The sequence below is a fragment of the Manis pentadactyla genome, chromosome 15 (assembly GCF_030020395.1).
Source record: "Manis pentadactyla isolate mManPen7 chromosome 15, mManPen7.hap1, whole genome shotgun sequence".
Taxonomy (NCBI): Eukaryota; Metazoa; Chordata; class Mammalia; order Pholidota; family Manidae; genus Manis; species Manis pentadactyla.
The window spans coordinates 35,531,459-35,548,503 of NC_080033.1; the positions used below are offsets into that span (position 1 = coordinate 35,531,459).

General features: G+C 41.0%; 1 protein-coding gene across 2 annotated transcripts in view; it reads right to left on the reverse strand.

Moving 5' to 3' along the window:
- Nucleotides 1-14,976, reverse strand: part of N4BP1 (NEDD4 binding protein 1) — a 104,166-nt gene extending 89,190 nt beyond the window's left edge. Inside the window, exon 1 of one of the 2 annotated variants that reach the window (XR_008994132.1) lies at nucleotides 13,830-14,976. Coding sequence is in view for 1 of the 2 variants with exons in the window: in XM_057493217.1 (XP_057349200.1) it covers nucleotides 13,830-14,321 (492 nt within the window). In the remaining variant the exon portion in view is untranslated. The remainder of the gene's footprint in view (nucleotides 1-13,829) is intronic. The other variant, XM_057493217.1, reaches the window with a different exon arrangement.
- Between the last annotated feature and the right edge of the window lie 2,069 nt (nucleotides 14,977-17,045).

Here is a 17,045-nt window from a genome sequence, read left to right on the forward strand (position 1 = left end):
AATGCATTCATTTTAGGAGACTTCAACACACCACTCACTCCAAAGGACAGATCAACTAGACAAATAAGTCAGGACACAGAGGCACTGAACAACGTTTTAGAACAGATGAACCTAATGGACACCTACAGAACACTCCATCCAAAAGCAACAGTATACACATTGTTCTCAAGCGCACATGGAATAATTTCAAGAATGAATCATATACAAGGCCACAAAAAGAGCCTCAGAAAATTAAAAAAGATTGAAATTGTACCAACCAACTTCTCAGACCACAAAGGTATGAAACTAGAAATTACAAAAATTAAATGAAAAAGCCCACAAACACATGGAGGGTTAACAACATGCTCCTAAATAACCAATGGATCAATGACCAAATAAAAACAGACATCAGGCAATATAAGGAGACAAATGACAACAAAAATTCAACACCACAAAAATCTGTGGGATGCAGCAAAGGCCATGCTAAGAGGGAAGTATATTGCAAAACAGGCCTACCTCAAGAAAGAAGAACAATCCCATACGAATAGTCTAAACTCACAATTAAACAAAACTAGAAAAAGAACAACAAATGACACACAAAGTCAGGAGGACAAAATAAAGATTAGAGCAGAAATAAATAAAATCAAGAAGAATAAAACGATATAAAGAATTAACAGAAGCAGGAGCTGATTCTTTGAGAAAATAAACAAAATAAATAAACCCCTAGCCAGACTTATCAAGGAAAAAAGAGAGTCTACAACACATAAACAGAATCAGAAATGAGAAAGGAAAAATCATTACAGACAGCACAGAAATAAAATAATTTTGAGAGAACACTTAAAAAAATTACATGTTAACAAACTGGATAACCTAGAAGAAATGGACAACTTTCTGGAAAAACACAACTTCCAATACTGACCCAGGAAGAAACAGAAAATCTGAATAGACCAATTACCAAAAATAAAATTGAACTGGTAATCAAAACACTACCTAAGAACAAAACTCCTGGACCAGATGGTTTCACTGCTTAATTTCATCAAACATTTACTGAAGACCTAATACCCATCCTTCTTAAAGTTTTCCAAAAAGCAGAAGAGGAGGGAATACTCCCAAACTTATTCTAGGAGGTCAGCATCACTCTAAAAGCAAAACCAGGCAAAGGCACTACAAAAAAATTCAATTACAGACCAATATCCCTGATAAATATAGATGCAAAAATACTCAACAAAATATTAGCAAACCAAATTCAGAAATACATCAAAAAGATCATCCATCATGATGAAGTAGGATTTATTACAGAGATGCAAGGATGACAACATTTGAAAATCCATCAACATCATCCACTATATCAACAAAAAGAAGTACAAAAAAATCACACGATCATCTCCATAGATGTTGAAAAAACATTTGATAAAACTCAACACCTATTCATGATAAAAACTCAACAAAATGGGTATAGAGGGAAAGTATCTCAACATACTAAAGGCCATATATGACAAACCCACAGCCAAATCAAATTTAATATCAATCAGCTGTAAGCTTTACCTTTAAGATCAGGAACAAGATAAGGATGTCCACTCTCCCTGCTTTTATTCAACACAGTTCTGGAAGTTCTAGTCATGGCAATCAGACAACACAAAGAAATAAAGGTATCCAGATTGGTACAAAAGAAGTCAAACAGTCCCTGTTTGCAGATGACATGATATTGTACATAAAAAAATATATTTAAAGAGTCCACTCCAAAACTACTAGAACTAATATCTGAATTCAGCAAACTTGCAGGAATCAAAATTAAAACACAGAAATCTGGTGCATTCCTATATGCTGAACTATATATGATGAACTAGCAGAAAGAGAAATTAGGAAAACAATTCCATTCACAATTGCATCAAAAAGAATAAAATACCTAGGAATAAACCTAACCAAGGAAGTGAAAGACCTATACTCTGAAAACTACAAGACACTCATGAGAGAAATTAAAGAAGATACCAATAAATGGAAACACATCCCATGCTTGTGGATAGGAAGGATTAATATTTTCAAAATGTCCATCCTGCCTAAAGCAATCTACAGATTCAATGCAATCCCTATCAAACTATCAACAGCATTCTTCAACGAAGTGGAACGAATAGTTTTAAAATTCATATGGAACCACAAAATATCCTGAATAGCCAAAGCAATCCTGAGAGGGAAGATTAAAGCGGGGGCGATTACGCTTCCTGACCTCAAGCTCTACTACAAAGCCACGGTAATCAAGACAATTTTGTACTGGCACAAGAACAGACCCATAGACCAATGGAACAGACTAGAGAGCCCAGATACAAACCCAAGCTTATATGATCAATTAATATATGATAAAGGAGCCATGTATATACAATGGGGGAAATGACAGCCTCTTCAACAACTGATGTTGCCAAAACTGGGCAGTGACATGCAAGAGAATGAAACTGGATTATTGTCTAACCCCATACACAAAAATAAACTCGAAATGTATCAAACACCTGAATGTAAGTCATGAAACCATAAAACTCTTAGAAGAAAACATAGGCAAAAATCTCTTGAATATAAACATGAGCAACTTTTCATTGAGCGTATCTCCCCGGGCAAGGGAAACAAAATAAAAATGAACAAATGGGACTACATCAAGCTAAAAAGTTTCTGTACAGCAAAGGATACCGTCAGCAGAACAAAAAGGCATCCTACAGTATGGGAGAATGTATTTGTAAATGACATATCCAACAAGGGGTTAACATCCAAAATCTATGGAAAACTCACATGCCTCCACACCCAAAAAACAAATAACCCTATTAAAAAAATGGGTGGAGGATATGAGCAGACAGTTATCCAAAGAAATTCTGATGGCCAACAGACACATGAAAAGATGCTCCATATTGCTAATCATCAGGGAAATGCAAAGTAAAACCACAGTGGGATATCAACTCACATCAGTTAGGATGGACAACATAGAAAAGACTAGGAACAACAAATGCTGGCGAGGATGTGGAGAAAGGGGAACCCTCCTACACTGCTGATGCAAATGTAAACTAGTTCAATCATTGTGGAAAGCAATATGGAGGTTCCTCAAAAAACTAAAAATAGAAATACCAGTTGACCTGCGAATTCCACTCCTAGGAATTTACCCAAAGAATACAACTTCTCAGATTCAAAAAGACATATGCACCCCTTTGTTTATCACAGTACTATTTACAATAGCCAAGATATGGGAGGAACCTAAGTGTCCAACCACAGATGAATGGATAAAGAATATGTGGTACATATACATAATGGAATACTATTCAGCCATAAGAAAGAAAGAAATCCTACCATTTGCAACAACATGGATGGAGCTAGAGGGTATTATGCTCAGTGAAATAACTCAGGCAGAGAAAGACTAATACCAAATGATTTCCCTCGTGGAGTATAACAACGAAGTAAAACTGAAGGAACAAAATAGCAGCAGACTCCCAGACTCCCAGAAGGGACTAGTGGTTACCAAAGGGGAGGGATGGGGGATGACGGGTGGGGAGGGAGGGAGAAGGGGATTTCGGGGTACAATTGGTGCACATGGTGTGTGTGGGGTCACGGGGAAGACAGTGTAGCTCAGAGAAGACAAATAGGGACTCTGCGGCATCTTAATACACTGATGGACAGTGACTGTAATTGGGTATAAGGGCGACTCGATAATAAGGGTGAATGTAATAACCACATTGTTTTTCTTGTGAAACCTTCATGAGAGTGTATATCAATGATAACTTAAAAAAATAAAAATAAATAAAAGCTTCTGTACAGCAAAGGACCCCAACAAGTAGAACAAAAAGGTATCCTACAGTATAGGAGAATATATTCATAAATGATATATCTGATTAGGGGTTGACATCCAAAATATATAAAGAGCTCATGTGCCTCAACAAACAAAAAGCAAATAAGTTGATTAAAAAATGGGCAGAGGATATGAACAGATACTTCTCCAAAGAATGGCCAACAGGCACATGAAAAGATGCTCCACATCACTAATTATCAGTGAAATGCAAATTAAAACCACAATTAGAGACCACCTAACACAAGTTAGGATTGCCAACATCCAAAAGACAAGGAACTACAAATGCTGGTGAGGATGTGGAGAAAGGGGAACCCTCCTACACTGCTGGTGGGAATGTAAATTAATTCAACCATTGTGGAAAGCAGTATGGAGGTTCTCCAAAAAACTCAAAATAGAAATACCATTTGACCTGGGAATTCCACCCCTAGGAATTTCCCCTAAGAATGCAGAATCCCAGATTCAAAAAGGCATATGCACGTTTATCACAGCACTATTTACAATAGCCAAGAAATGGAAGCAACCTAAGTGTCCATCAGTAGATGAATGGATAAAGAAGATGTGGTACATATTCACAATGGAATATTATTCAGCCATAAGAAGAAAACAAATCCTACCACTTGCAACAGCAGGGATGGAGCTAGAGGGTATTATGCTCAGTGAAATAAGCCAGGTGGAGAAAGACAAGTACCAAATGATTTCACTCATCTGTGGAATATAACAACGAAGCAGAAACTGAAGGAACAAAACAACAGCAGACTCACAGAACCCAAGAATGGACTAACAGTTCCCAAAGGGAAAGGAATTGGGGAGGGTGGGTGGGCAGGGAGGGATAAGGACATTAAGGGGCATTATGATTAACACACATAATGTGTGTGTGGGGGCACGGGGAAGGCAGTATAGCATAAAGAAGACAAGTAGTGACTCTATAGCATTTTACTATGCTGATGGACAGTGACTGTAATGGGGTATGTGGTGGGGACTTGATAATGGGGGTAGTCTAGTAACCATAATGTTGCTCATGTGACTGTATATTTATGATACCATAAAAAAAATTAAATTCATGTGATAAAAATTCTTTGGCAAATCAGTCTGATTTGATAATTTTAAAAGATATTTTTTCCCTGATTTTATCAGTATAGAGTATAATGCATGCATATATTTTTTAAAAAATAAGATCTTTTTTTTCTCCATGAATCTGAACTTCCTCAACTTTGTTGGCATACCAGCCAGACAAGCTATTATTCATATATAATATTTATGATTATGAAAAACAGATACATATTCAACCAAATGAAGTTTAACACTGAGTTTTTTTTGATGTCAGAATTTTATGTTGGTTCAGTAGTTGTCAGCTTAAGCATAATTTCTAGTATCCTTATTTAACTTTAAAACCTCAGTTGGACTAAAAGTAAATGGTTAACTAATGGATGCTCTTTGTATACATGGTTAATTTCCAAGTGAGACAGATACCAAGTAGGGTTTAAACACACACGTAGACACCCTTTTTAAAAAGCATAAACACAATGTCATTGTGACACCCAGCAAAATTTACATTTCCATAGTATCATCTAATACACGGTCTGTTTAATGTCTTTTTCCAGTTATTCTAAGTATTCTCATTTTTTTACCATAATTAGATAATTAAGATTTGCCTTATCTAGAATGTCACATATATAGAATCATACAGTATATACTCTTTTGTAATATAGTTACAGAATGTAAGGCTTCTTTCACTCAGCATGTATTTGAGAGTCATCTATGTTACTGTATGTATCAGTAATTTGTTGTTTTCTACTGCTGTGTAGTATACCACTCTGACTTCAATTATCAGTGGGGTTTCCCTAATGCTCCTGGGCAATCAATCTCAAAGATTTATCTTTCACCTTACAACAAGGATGCTGAAACGAGTTAATTTCTTTGGGGTATTCTATTTCTTAAAAAGCTTAACACTATTAAGTTGTGTCAATCAAAAAAGATGGTCTACTTTTATTCATCTCTTCACTTTTCATGGCAATGTAGATATGTGTATGTATCATTAAGAATCTGGCCTCCCTTTTAGGAGAATAAAATTAAGACAGATTTATTGTGCAACATAGGGTGTAACTAGAATATCATATTTATGAATAAATCCCATGGCAAGGTCCCTGTTAAAAAACAAACAAACAAGGATTGTAGTTCATTTACAGAACCAAAGCTCAGGAAACTGCTGTGGTAATACAGTATCTACTATTATCTGTAGTGTCTATATGCTATCTATGCTATAGATACAGGTGAAGTAAGTAGAGATGATTTCCTTGATTTTTTGGAGGTTTGTTTCCTAGTTTTAGAAGAGACAAAAAAAAAAGGCAATTAAAAACAAAAAACAACCTATTGAAAATACAACCTAAGGTTCCTTATGAAACTTCCAGAGGATAATTTCCTTGTGTTACCACCTGCTAATCTAATACAATGAGGTGCGTGTGTGTGTGTGTGTGTGTGTGTGTGCATGCGTGTGTGTGTGTGATCGAGAGTGATCCTTGGAGGTTATGATCACCAGGGGAATACTTAACAAAAATTACAGAAACTCTGAATGTAAGGTAAAAGAATGCCTGCTTATTTTTTCAATGTCCAACCAGAGAATTGTTTAGTAGGCCCAACCAAGGACTATATAATATCTAAGGCAGTACTATTCAATAGAACTTACTGCACTGACAGAAATGGTCTATAGCTGCACTGTCCAAACTTGTGGCCACTAGCTACATGTGGCCATTGAGCACCTAAATTCAGCTGAGGAACTGAATTTTTAATTTCACTGAATTTCAATTAATTTAAACAGCCATATGTGGTAATGGCTACATTTCGGACAGTGCAAATCCAGCCTCCAGATTACTTCTGTACAGCCCCTAAGGTAAGAATTGTTTGTACCTTTTAAAGGGTTGTAACAAACAAGAACAAAGAAGAATATGAGACAGAGACTGTGTACGTTCCGCAAAGTCTAAAATATTACCCGGCTCTTTACAGAAAATTTGCCCATTTATGCTCTAGAAGAATGTACTTATTGCCTGATATGCTGTTTTTACTGAATAAGGTTCAGAATCTGTGAAATTACGTGTTAACTTGCAGATTTTTGTCCAGGAGAGACACAAATGATTTCTGTCTGGTATAAAATATAGCCCCAAAGATTATGGTATCTTACCCTATGGGACATTAGCCAGTTTTGCATCCAATCTAGCAATCTTATTTCAACAATCTTTTTCAGCATCTATATTCATTTTCTCTGATGCTCTTTGATCCAGTTTTCCTCTCCAGCTGGTGCCCTCAGAAATGAGTGAAATAAATGTTTGACATGTGCTCACTTTACATCTTTGGGAATTACATTATAATTTAAAAAAATAAACACTGAATATAAGCACCCATTTTAAAATTTCCTATTTACAAAACAAAACAATAATGAGCATGCAAGACATTTTTTAAAGGTAGATAATGTGTTGTGCCAGTCCTGCCTATCATCTACCAACAGCTATTTTCTGCTTCTTTACTAACAGAACCTAGTTATTATCTACTTATTATACAGATTTTGTTCAGGGCAGCAACGTGCCTAGTTAAACACTGAACATTTCCCAGCTCCCTTTCTTACTAATATTGGCCATATGACATAGTTCCAACAAACAAATAATGAAGGTGTTGCTGTTTCTTCTTTCCTTCTCAAAACAGACCTGATGGCTAGAACTGCAGTAGTTATTTTGTTATCATGAGTAATCTAGACTTTCACCCCAACAGCTCCTAACCACCTCAGGGTGGAACACTGTTTATCTTTAATCTTCCTATTAAGCGAAAGAAAACTAAACTTCTATTTTGTATAGGTTTCTACCACTGTAGCCAAATTCATTACCTGATAGCATCTCTATCAAAGTAATAATTATCTTAATTTTTAAAATGCCAGAATTAACAGTGAAACATAGTGAATTAAATGTGTAGGTTCAAGAATGGATAAAAATCCTGGATGACTGGGGTAGGGTAGCCAGGCAGTTTCAATCAAAAGATGCCATAAGCACAACAAACTGTCATGCAGAAAAATCGCATGTAATTCACGCAGCTCTTAATCATCAACTAATGTAAATTACTAATTCTGTCTGAGCTAAGACTGAACAAAATTTCTAGGTTAACAGTTAAATAACTCAGTTTCTTTAAACAAAAAGATTTTCCTATTGTTTAGTTACTGTAAAGATTCCCCCCAATTATGTTTTTGAAATGCAAGACTACTAACTATAAATTAATTCGGTAAAAAAACCAACACGGAACAAGATGTCCTTGATTTAATCAAAACCCTGCAACACTAGCTGGTAAACAGATAGGAAAGAGGAAACTACAGTCATGAGCAATCACTTTGACCCCAGTATAATTAGTGTGAGTATCCCTTATTTCAACATTCTGGTATAACCCTACAACATTAACCATAAAAAGAAACTGAACAAACCACCGTTTCTTAAGAAGAAGATTTTCACATTCATAGTGAGTTAGAAAATACCATTCTAGAAAATGCAAAAAGGCCACCAACATACTTTCTGGTATAATCAAAGCAAAAACTCCATGATACTACTCAGTATTATAGCTACAAATTATTTCCTCCATTAACAAATTTACTATTCAAGGAATCATTCATGAAACCAAGTACCAAGCTCTTCTAACAGAAAAGGAAATGAACAATTCAGGGTCCATTTTAACCCCCTGCGGTCAATGCAACAATAGACCATTTCTACTGAACTTGCATTTTCTTTATCCTTATCTTCTCTCTCGCTCTACAAATACTTAAGTAAAAATTCAAAGGTGAGTAAAGGACAATCACCAACTCTTCATAAGACCCCCAACTACCCCTTTCTTTTTCTTTTCCTCACAAATTAAAAGCGATCAGATGTTACTCTACCTTAGCAATTTCTCAGGTGTACTGTAATTTCAATGTTTAAGATTGATTAGACTTCCAAATTACTCTCCTTCTAAGTCCTCCAGCCTGGTGCTCTTGGTTGGTCACTGACTCTTGCCCCATAGCAGCTACTCACTGTCATGACATAATGCCTGAAACACCAACTGCTGTGCAGGTACAGTTAGCAAAGTCAGCACCCTGAAGGTTCCTGGAGAAATTGTACAAGTAAGCCATGCCATTTACTTCCAATTACTTTTTTCATCTGTTCACTTTTAGGACAGGCTCCTGACTCGCCAACTAACTTTAGCACCCAAAACCCTGCTATGGGCTACAGTGACCTCAGCACTGCATTATACCCAGATGCCTCACACTTTCATCTCCTCTGTTTTCTCACTTCTCCAAGTTGAAAGGAATACTTCCACTTTATGCACAATCACTAAGCATGACCCCTTGGTTCTCAGAATCCTCCATGTCCAAAATCCTGATCTCTGAAATTCCTAACTAAACCTTCCAGAATTCTCCAATTCCTACTGTTTTTCCTCTGCACAATTCTGTGTCCAGGAGGGGACATGGTCTAAGGTCTTATCCTTTCCTTTATATTTACAGTTAATTATTCCTCTTTTGTCTTCACCTACCTCCTCTCCACTGTAAGCCTCTCAGGCTGTTAGTTAACTTAAAGTAGAAGGTAAGTGTCTATTTTTGGGTTGTCTTAGCCCAAATAAGGCTGACCATTCAGAAACATTTCCTGGGCCCCATTTCTGCCCCACTCAACTGCATCTCGGATTCCTTCAGTCCTTGTGGGCTGGCTTCACCAATGCCCACAGTAGGAAAAGCAACACCTACTTGAGAACTTTTGAATCAAGTGACAGTGTGAATTCATCTATCCTTCTCTGACCCTTAATTTGGTTCCACAGACTTTTTTTTTTGTTCTTTCCCAGTGCACTTCCAACAGTTTCTCTGCATCTATCCGAACATATTCCACTGTCTTCAAGCTCTCACCCTTCCTCCCCAGGAACGAACTGGCATCCTACTTTACTGAGACAGGACTACAGTCTTTTGCCAAAAACAAAGAAAAAGCCAATCTTCTTCATCCTGTTCCCTGCAATCTAAAGCAGAGGTCTTTAGGACAGTCCAACAGCTGAACCTGGTCCACTGACATGTTTTATTTAGCATGCATGGCGGCTTTTGTTTTTTTTTTTAGAATATGTACTTTAAAATGAATGCAAAACCTTTATTGAGACATAACTCACAGCATGTATGCATGGTTTTTAAAATATAAAATAGTTGCCTGTTAAAAGACAAAACAGATTTCAAAGTATGAAATTCAGACTCTTGGCTTCTCTTAGTTAATGAGAAAGTCAGACATCACTGGGCCGATACTGTGTACCTAGCTAATACTAAGCATGGGCATCTGCCCTCTTCCACAGGGCATGAGCCCTTCAGTTCCTTAATTCTCCCTACCAGCCAGCCACTTATCTATGCACTCTCCCAGCCTGTTCCCAGGGAGCATCCAAATTTGTGATTCTTTTTACTAAAGGAAGAGTTCTTACTCTTTTCATTCTCCAAGCCTGAGATCTCTTCAGCCTCAGCTCTCCCCACCAATGCCTAACTCCAAGGATCCAACTGTGCCTTTGCATCTTTGACCTCTTTGTGAATGAGACAGCATCAGCCCCCTCCCCCTCCCACTGGGTGCCTATGGACAATGCACCTGGTTTTCCTTCTACTTTCAGACATTGCCTTCTTAGCCTTTGTAATATCACTACATTGCTATAAAAGCTGCTGAACGCTACCCATAATTTCTGTACGTACATCATCACAAACCAAAAATGCACCACATTGAGTAGTGCAAGCCTAGTTTAAACAGCGAAATGGAGACATTTCTTACAAATTGAGGCACCACTCAAGCTCTTACAACCCTTCCATGACTCTCCAGAGCCTGCCTGCTTGGTAAAATCCACGTTCTGCATTCAGCAGGCCCCAAGTATCTGTGACATGGCCCCCTTCCACCCCTGCCCACTTCCTCCATTCTCCTCCTACTTTTGAGGAATAAATGAAAAATGGCCGTATTTCATATCACTTTTGTTTTACATTCTTTCCTCTGGAAAACTCTCATTTAACCTTTAGCACCCAGTTGGGCAGAGCAACTCTTCCTCTCCTGTATTACTGAAACACCTTACACATACAGTCAACTTTAACATGTATCACACTATACTGTTTCCAAAGTTGTCTTTCCTGCTAGGCTGTAGGTTCCTGAGGTCAAGAGGCAACAGCTGGTGTGCTTTCTGGCCTGTAAGTTTACTTTAAAATGTTGGCTACCTGGCCCCACCAAGTCAAACAATATCCACCATCCTTCCTGACACCTTTCCCTCAATCTCTACATCCACTCAGTGGCCAAATCCTAGTGAAAACCCATGTCTAGCTCTAACTTGGAACTGTGTCCCTTCCACAGTTGGGTCTTACTGCCTCCAAATAGTTTTCGACAAATCCCTCCCCTCTCAAAATCCTCACTATTGAACAACACCCAGTGGCCTTAGCCTGGCATTTGGGTCCCTCAAGGCCTCCTCTCTCACAAGGGACCAGACACATCCTATCAAGACACTCCATGTGTTTTCTGCATTCCAGGACTTTGCTCACAACTCACCTCCACCTTGTAATATTCCTGGCTCTTCAAAGTCCAGCTTAAGTGCTGTTTCTTCCAACAAATTTCCTCTTTGACAAAAATGGCCACTCTTACAGAGCCTTTTTCTTTTTAACGTCCCAGAACATTTATCACTTTCTACCAGTGGCCTCATCTCACCTCTCTCTAGTCAATGGAGCCCTAACTAAATCTCCACATTCTCCTCCACTTTAGCATTTGCTAAAGGGTAGTTAATTAACATTTTACCAGCAGGAAAACAAAGCACACCACTTGATGGAACCCACACCTTATTGGCTAGAGATTCCACCAGCTAGTTAAATTCTTTACTCCAAATCTTCCTTCCCCCAAACCTTCTCCTCCACAGCTTAACTAAAAATATTATAGATGCTAAAGTTAATGGCTTTCTCTTCCTCAAAAGCATGTAAAACAAACTCCAAAACAAATGAACAAGTAAAAGACCCTGAGTATGGCATTTAACTCTTACAGGTGAGTCTCAAGGGGGAAAAAAAAAATGATTTCTTATAAGTGGGACGGTTGGATTATGAGTAACATACATGGCAAAGATAAGCCAGCAGGTGACACATACTACCAAGATGCACTAAGACACACTGCATCTTGGTAGCTTATGATAAACTGTGTACCAGGGACAAGAGAACTAGAGTGGGCAGGATCTGGTCAAACAGGCAGGGTTTTTCTGCAGAGCTAAAGAGGCACTCTTCCATGCTTGGAGTGAGTCCTGAGTAAGGCTAAACTGGGAACAGACAGAGCACAGGGCAAAAGCAGTAAGACTAGTCAGACTACAGTGGAGGTTTAAATTGAGAGCTGGCTAAGGCAGAGGATTAGGAAAATAAGGTGGGATTAATAAATGCTATGTAAACCAGGGGAGGAGTTTAGAATGAATGAGATAGGCAACAGAAGGCCCTCGTAGATCCCAGGGCAGAAGAATGACATTTTGTGGGAGGTTAGTCTAGTGCAAGTTGAACCAGGAAGGAAGGGAGGGTGGAATGAAGTGAAAGCAATAAAGTAAGGGCCTTAACACCAAGAAAGGTTTTAAGTGCAACAAAAGTAATGGAAAGGAGAGGAATGAATGAATCAATTTCAGAAGGAATAATGGGTCTGAGTTATGTCAAGCCTCAGGAGTGGAAGAAGTTGGGTGGCTGGTGAGAAAAAAAGGAGGGGACTGGGGAGAAATTAGCCCAGTCATCTGAAACCAGTTGTCTGAAACTGGTTTTAAAAATTAAGAACAGAAACGCAAACTTGATTAAGTTTGCTTAAACTTGATTAAAATTTTGATTAAACATCGACAATGTTTTAAGTTAAGCTGTGGAAAAGAATCCAGTTAAATGTCCTATCTCCTCCAAACATGTTAAAAGCAAACATCCAAAGTTTTTTACCTTTGAGTTACAGTTAATCAGATTTTTCAAGAGCACTGTGACATTTTTGAAGTATGATGCAAAAAAAGGATTCCCCTAACCCTCCCTCCCCCAAGAGGACTTATCATTTGCAAGGATATCAAGAGAAAGGGCTCTGAAAACAAACTCCCTAGGTCTGAATCCTGGCCCCCCACGTACTAGATAGGAACCTGGAAAAACATGGATACCTGGGAGGGGGAGATGTACTTTGTTGCCATTTTTTGGCTTGAGGAGGAAGGGGAGTAGGTGAAGGTGTGGAGTAGGTCTAAGTCTGAAATGCTGATTTAGAGAGGTGAGTCACCTCTTCTAGAGTTTCAGTTTCCCCAGCTGTTAACCGAGGTGCGGGGGGGGGGGGTAATAAAATATACCTTACTGGATCTTTTAAGGGCTGCGTTAGATAACACTACTTCGGTATTTACCGTAACATCTGATGTGCTATAATTATTAAAGAAATGTGAGCTGTACATAATAACAAAAGGACTGTTCCTTTCGACACTATTATGAAACACCCCTATCTCTTCTTGATATAGAGTATTTTATTACTATTACGGTTTTGTCAGAGTTTCAAAGGGGACCGAAATCCCCAAAAGGTTCAAAATCCTTGCAGTGCAGGCCTCGGGAGAGAAAAGTGGCGGAGGTGGTGGGCAACGATGTTGAGGGCCCAGCCACCAAGCTCTGCGCACCACCCCGAAGCTGGGGGAAAAGAACAGAAAGCATTCGCAGCGCGCTCACTTAAGCGCCAGCCACTGTGCTTTGCGCTTTACACACATCACCTACTCGAATCTTCGCGACAGCCCGCGGAGATAATTGCTTTCGTCAGCGCCACTTCACAAATGGGGAAACTGAGGCCCCTCAGGATTAGGCTGCTAGCCCAAGGCCACATAGCTCAAGAACTGAGAACGCAAGTCCGCAGGTTCTGGAGACTAATCTTAACCACAGCGCCCGCTGCGTCGCCGCACGTAGGGTAGGGAGGAAGAGGGTCGGGGCGCCCAGGGATCCCGAGCGAGCGAAGGCCGCAGGGCGCGGGCCCCGGGGCTGGACTGCGGCAGACAGGCGCGCGGGGGCGGCGGCCGCACTTACCTTGGCGCTGTGCACCGCCTCCTGCGCCCCGCGGAGCTGCAGCCAGATGCGCGCGGGCAGCGGCTCCTCGGCCCCAAGCGCGCCAAGAACAGCCAGGCTCACGCCGAACAGGCCTTCGATGCGGCCGCGGCTCCGCTCCAGCAGCGCCGCCTTCTCGGCGGGCGCCGTGAACTCATCCAGCACCGCCCGGGCCGCCATGGCGGGCGCAACCTCCCGCGGCGGCGCCGGGGGCCGGCGGCGGCGACGCCCCCTCAGCGTGTTGCCGCTGCACACGAGCTCGTCAGGCGGCGTCGGCCTTCCCGGCCGCCTTACCCCGCCCGCGGCTCGCCGCCTTACCACGGGCCCCGCTACACCATCCCGCCACCGGCCGCCGCAGCTCGGCAACTGCAGGAAGAGATACTCTCCGCCCCCTCGCCGCTCCTGCCGCCGCCGCGGGCCAAACCCAACCACCGCGCATGCGCCCTGCCGGCAGCCGTCATTGCCGCTCGCCATCCCCGTGAGGTGGTGGGAGGACGGAGGCGCCGGAAGTTGACGCAGTGCACGGTGGCCATGTTTGTTGATGTCCAAGCGACGGCCGTGAATGGTGACCTGCGCAGGTTTCTTTGGTGAGGGCTCCAGTGCTCTTGGGTGACCTAGTGGATGATGAATTTGTTGTTTTACAATTTTACATCCCGAGGCTCCGAGCCAGGAGGCGGGACTGACCCAGTGTCACACCAGGGATTCGGCTTTCCGTCAGACGTCTTGAAGCCCAAACTAGGGCTCAGGCAGTTGAAGTACCCAGCTTCCTATTAATAGGAAAATGTTTTTTTTCTTCCTCCCTCCCTCCCTTCGTTCCTCGTTATCTTCCCCCTCCCCCAATTTCTCTCGCTCCCTTTCTCTTGCTCTATATCTCTTGCCCCCTACCCATCTTTCTTTCCCTACTTTTTTTTCCCCCTATGTAACAAGAAGAGAAAAAAATGGGAATAATAAGTATGGAGAAATGAAAAAGCAAAGAAGTGATTAGGAAAATTTGAGAAGAGTGATTTCTTCTGGCAGGAGTGTCTGTTTTAGGGGAGATTCAAAAAGTGGAGCATTAGGGACTGATCTATAATTTTATTGTGGAACTTAGGCAAATACACACCCCTGTTAACGTCTGTTTTCCCACCTGTAGTATCAAAAGTTGCACTGTTACCTCTAAAATCTTTTCAGATCTTATGTTTGCCAAGTCCATGAAAACAGACTGTAGAAGATAAAATGTTGCTTTCCTTTCTCTGGCCTAAATGTTGTGGATGTATAATAGATTATTAGGGACCATAGGAATAATACTTTGTATTCTCTATGTCTTAATTCCTCCTGTGTAAAATGAGTAGCAATAGTGGATAACAATAGTTATTTCCTATTGTGAAAATTAATGTAGTACCTGGACACAGTAAGTGATCATTAAATATTAGCTGCTATTGTTGCTAAATTAGCAGTATATTTAAAGGCTCCAATTTCATGGGAAAACTTTGTATGGATTATGCAACTGTACTGAACTTGTGGGCCTGGCAGCCCCCTCGATCTGAATACTTCCCTCTTGAGGAGAAGGAAGGGAATCTAAAGATGTTACAGTTGGAAATGCCAAGGGTTGTGGTTTTGGCAAAGGGATTACCCAAGGTAAAACCTCTCAGGGATCCTTACTGCTGGGTTTTTCCATGTGCTTCAGAAACTCAGCCAGGTGTGGTCCCCTGGTGCCCCACCAGAGATGACTCAGGACAGGGAAGAGAAACACTAGGTTCACAGACCAACAACTTCCTTCTCCCCTGGGCTTTTCCCTTGGTGTCCACACAACCAGCAGCCTTCCTCTATCAGGTAGATGACCTGAGATTGGCTGAAGCAGGTCAGGTAAATCAACAGTGGTCTTGCTGATAGATTGCAGCCAGAGCTGGAGTCATCACATGTTATTTCCTGTCTTTTGGTCTCACCTTAAATGGAGTTGCTATTGTTCAGTGATTGGACAGGGCTTCCCCAGAAGTTCCTGTTTGCTGCCAGTGACTTGCCTGTCAGTGATTCTTAATTGCTTAATTGTAGAGGGTGAGGAGAGGCTGCCTTCAAAAGCATACAGCAACTCCTTCCCCTCCCCCCACAGAAACCTGCCCTAAAACAACAAAATTAGTGCACACACACACTGGGCCGTTTACACTCTTCTTAAGTCATTGGGTTGGTGTATCACCAAAGACACAGCTTTTGGGTTTTTTTCCCCATTTTAGAAAGAAGACTTGCCAGTTCATATCTGGTCAACATTTCCCTTCAGGGAACTCTCAAGGTTTCCTGAGTGTAGGTACAAGGAGAGAAAGGAAGAGAGAGAAATCCCCTTTTTAAGAAACTCCCTTGCTTCATGCAATCTTTGAACCACAACTTCCCTAGTTGACCAGCCTCGCCTATCTGGCTCATCTTACCAGCCCAGGAGAAATGATACTCAGGATGAGACTTTTACGGAGTCTGTATTTTAAATGCTTACCTTTTTTTTTTAACTTTAAAATCCATAGTAACCCCTTGAGATGGTATTGAGGAAATCACTTATTTCCCCATTCTCGTATTTTTCGTGGGTGCGGTGGCAGGGGGGGTGGATTCCTCCCCTATTCCCCAGCAAGGCTAAATATGAAGGAACACATTAAGCTTCCATCCACCTCTCATTCACTCTTCCCCAGGCTGGCAGGAGGATTTCTCTGACCTGACCAGCCAGTGACTTTCCAAGAGGTCTCAGTGCTGAGTTGAACCCCCTGCCCCCAGATAGGCACGTTATTATCTGCTGTCTGTGGTTGCCCACAGGGTCAGTGACTAGGTGAAGTATTTTCACCTCAGCTACATCCTCCAGTCCAGCTTTGTCAGTAATAAAGATGACATTTTGATCTCTACCTGTCTGATGCCTGCTTCTATTTCTCAGTTCTGAGGGCAAGAGGGTCAGTATTGGGGTCCTAAAACTCCCAACAGTGGTTGCAATTATCATTCCCATTTTAAAGGTGAGGAAATAGAAGCATAGAGAGGTTCTGGAACTTTCCCCAGTGCTGATAAGTGAAACAGTAGGAATAGGCATTTGAACCCAGGCAGTCAGACTCTTCGCCGGGTGCTCTTACACGCCATGCCTTAATGAGACAAGCCTTTACATTCAACCAGCCCCCTTTTCTGTAAACAGGAGGAGATACTATGTTTTCATGACCAATCTCCCCTACTGCTTGGACTCTACTTGCCCTGGGA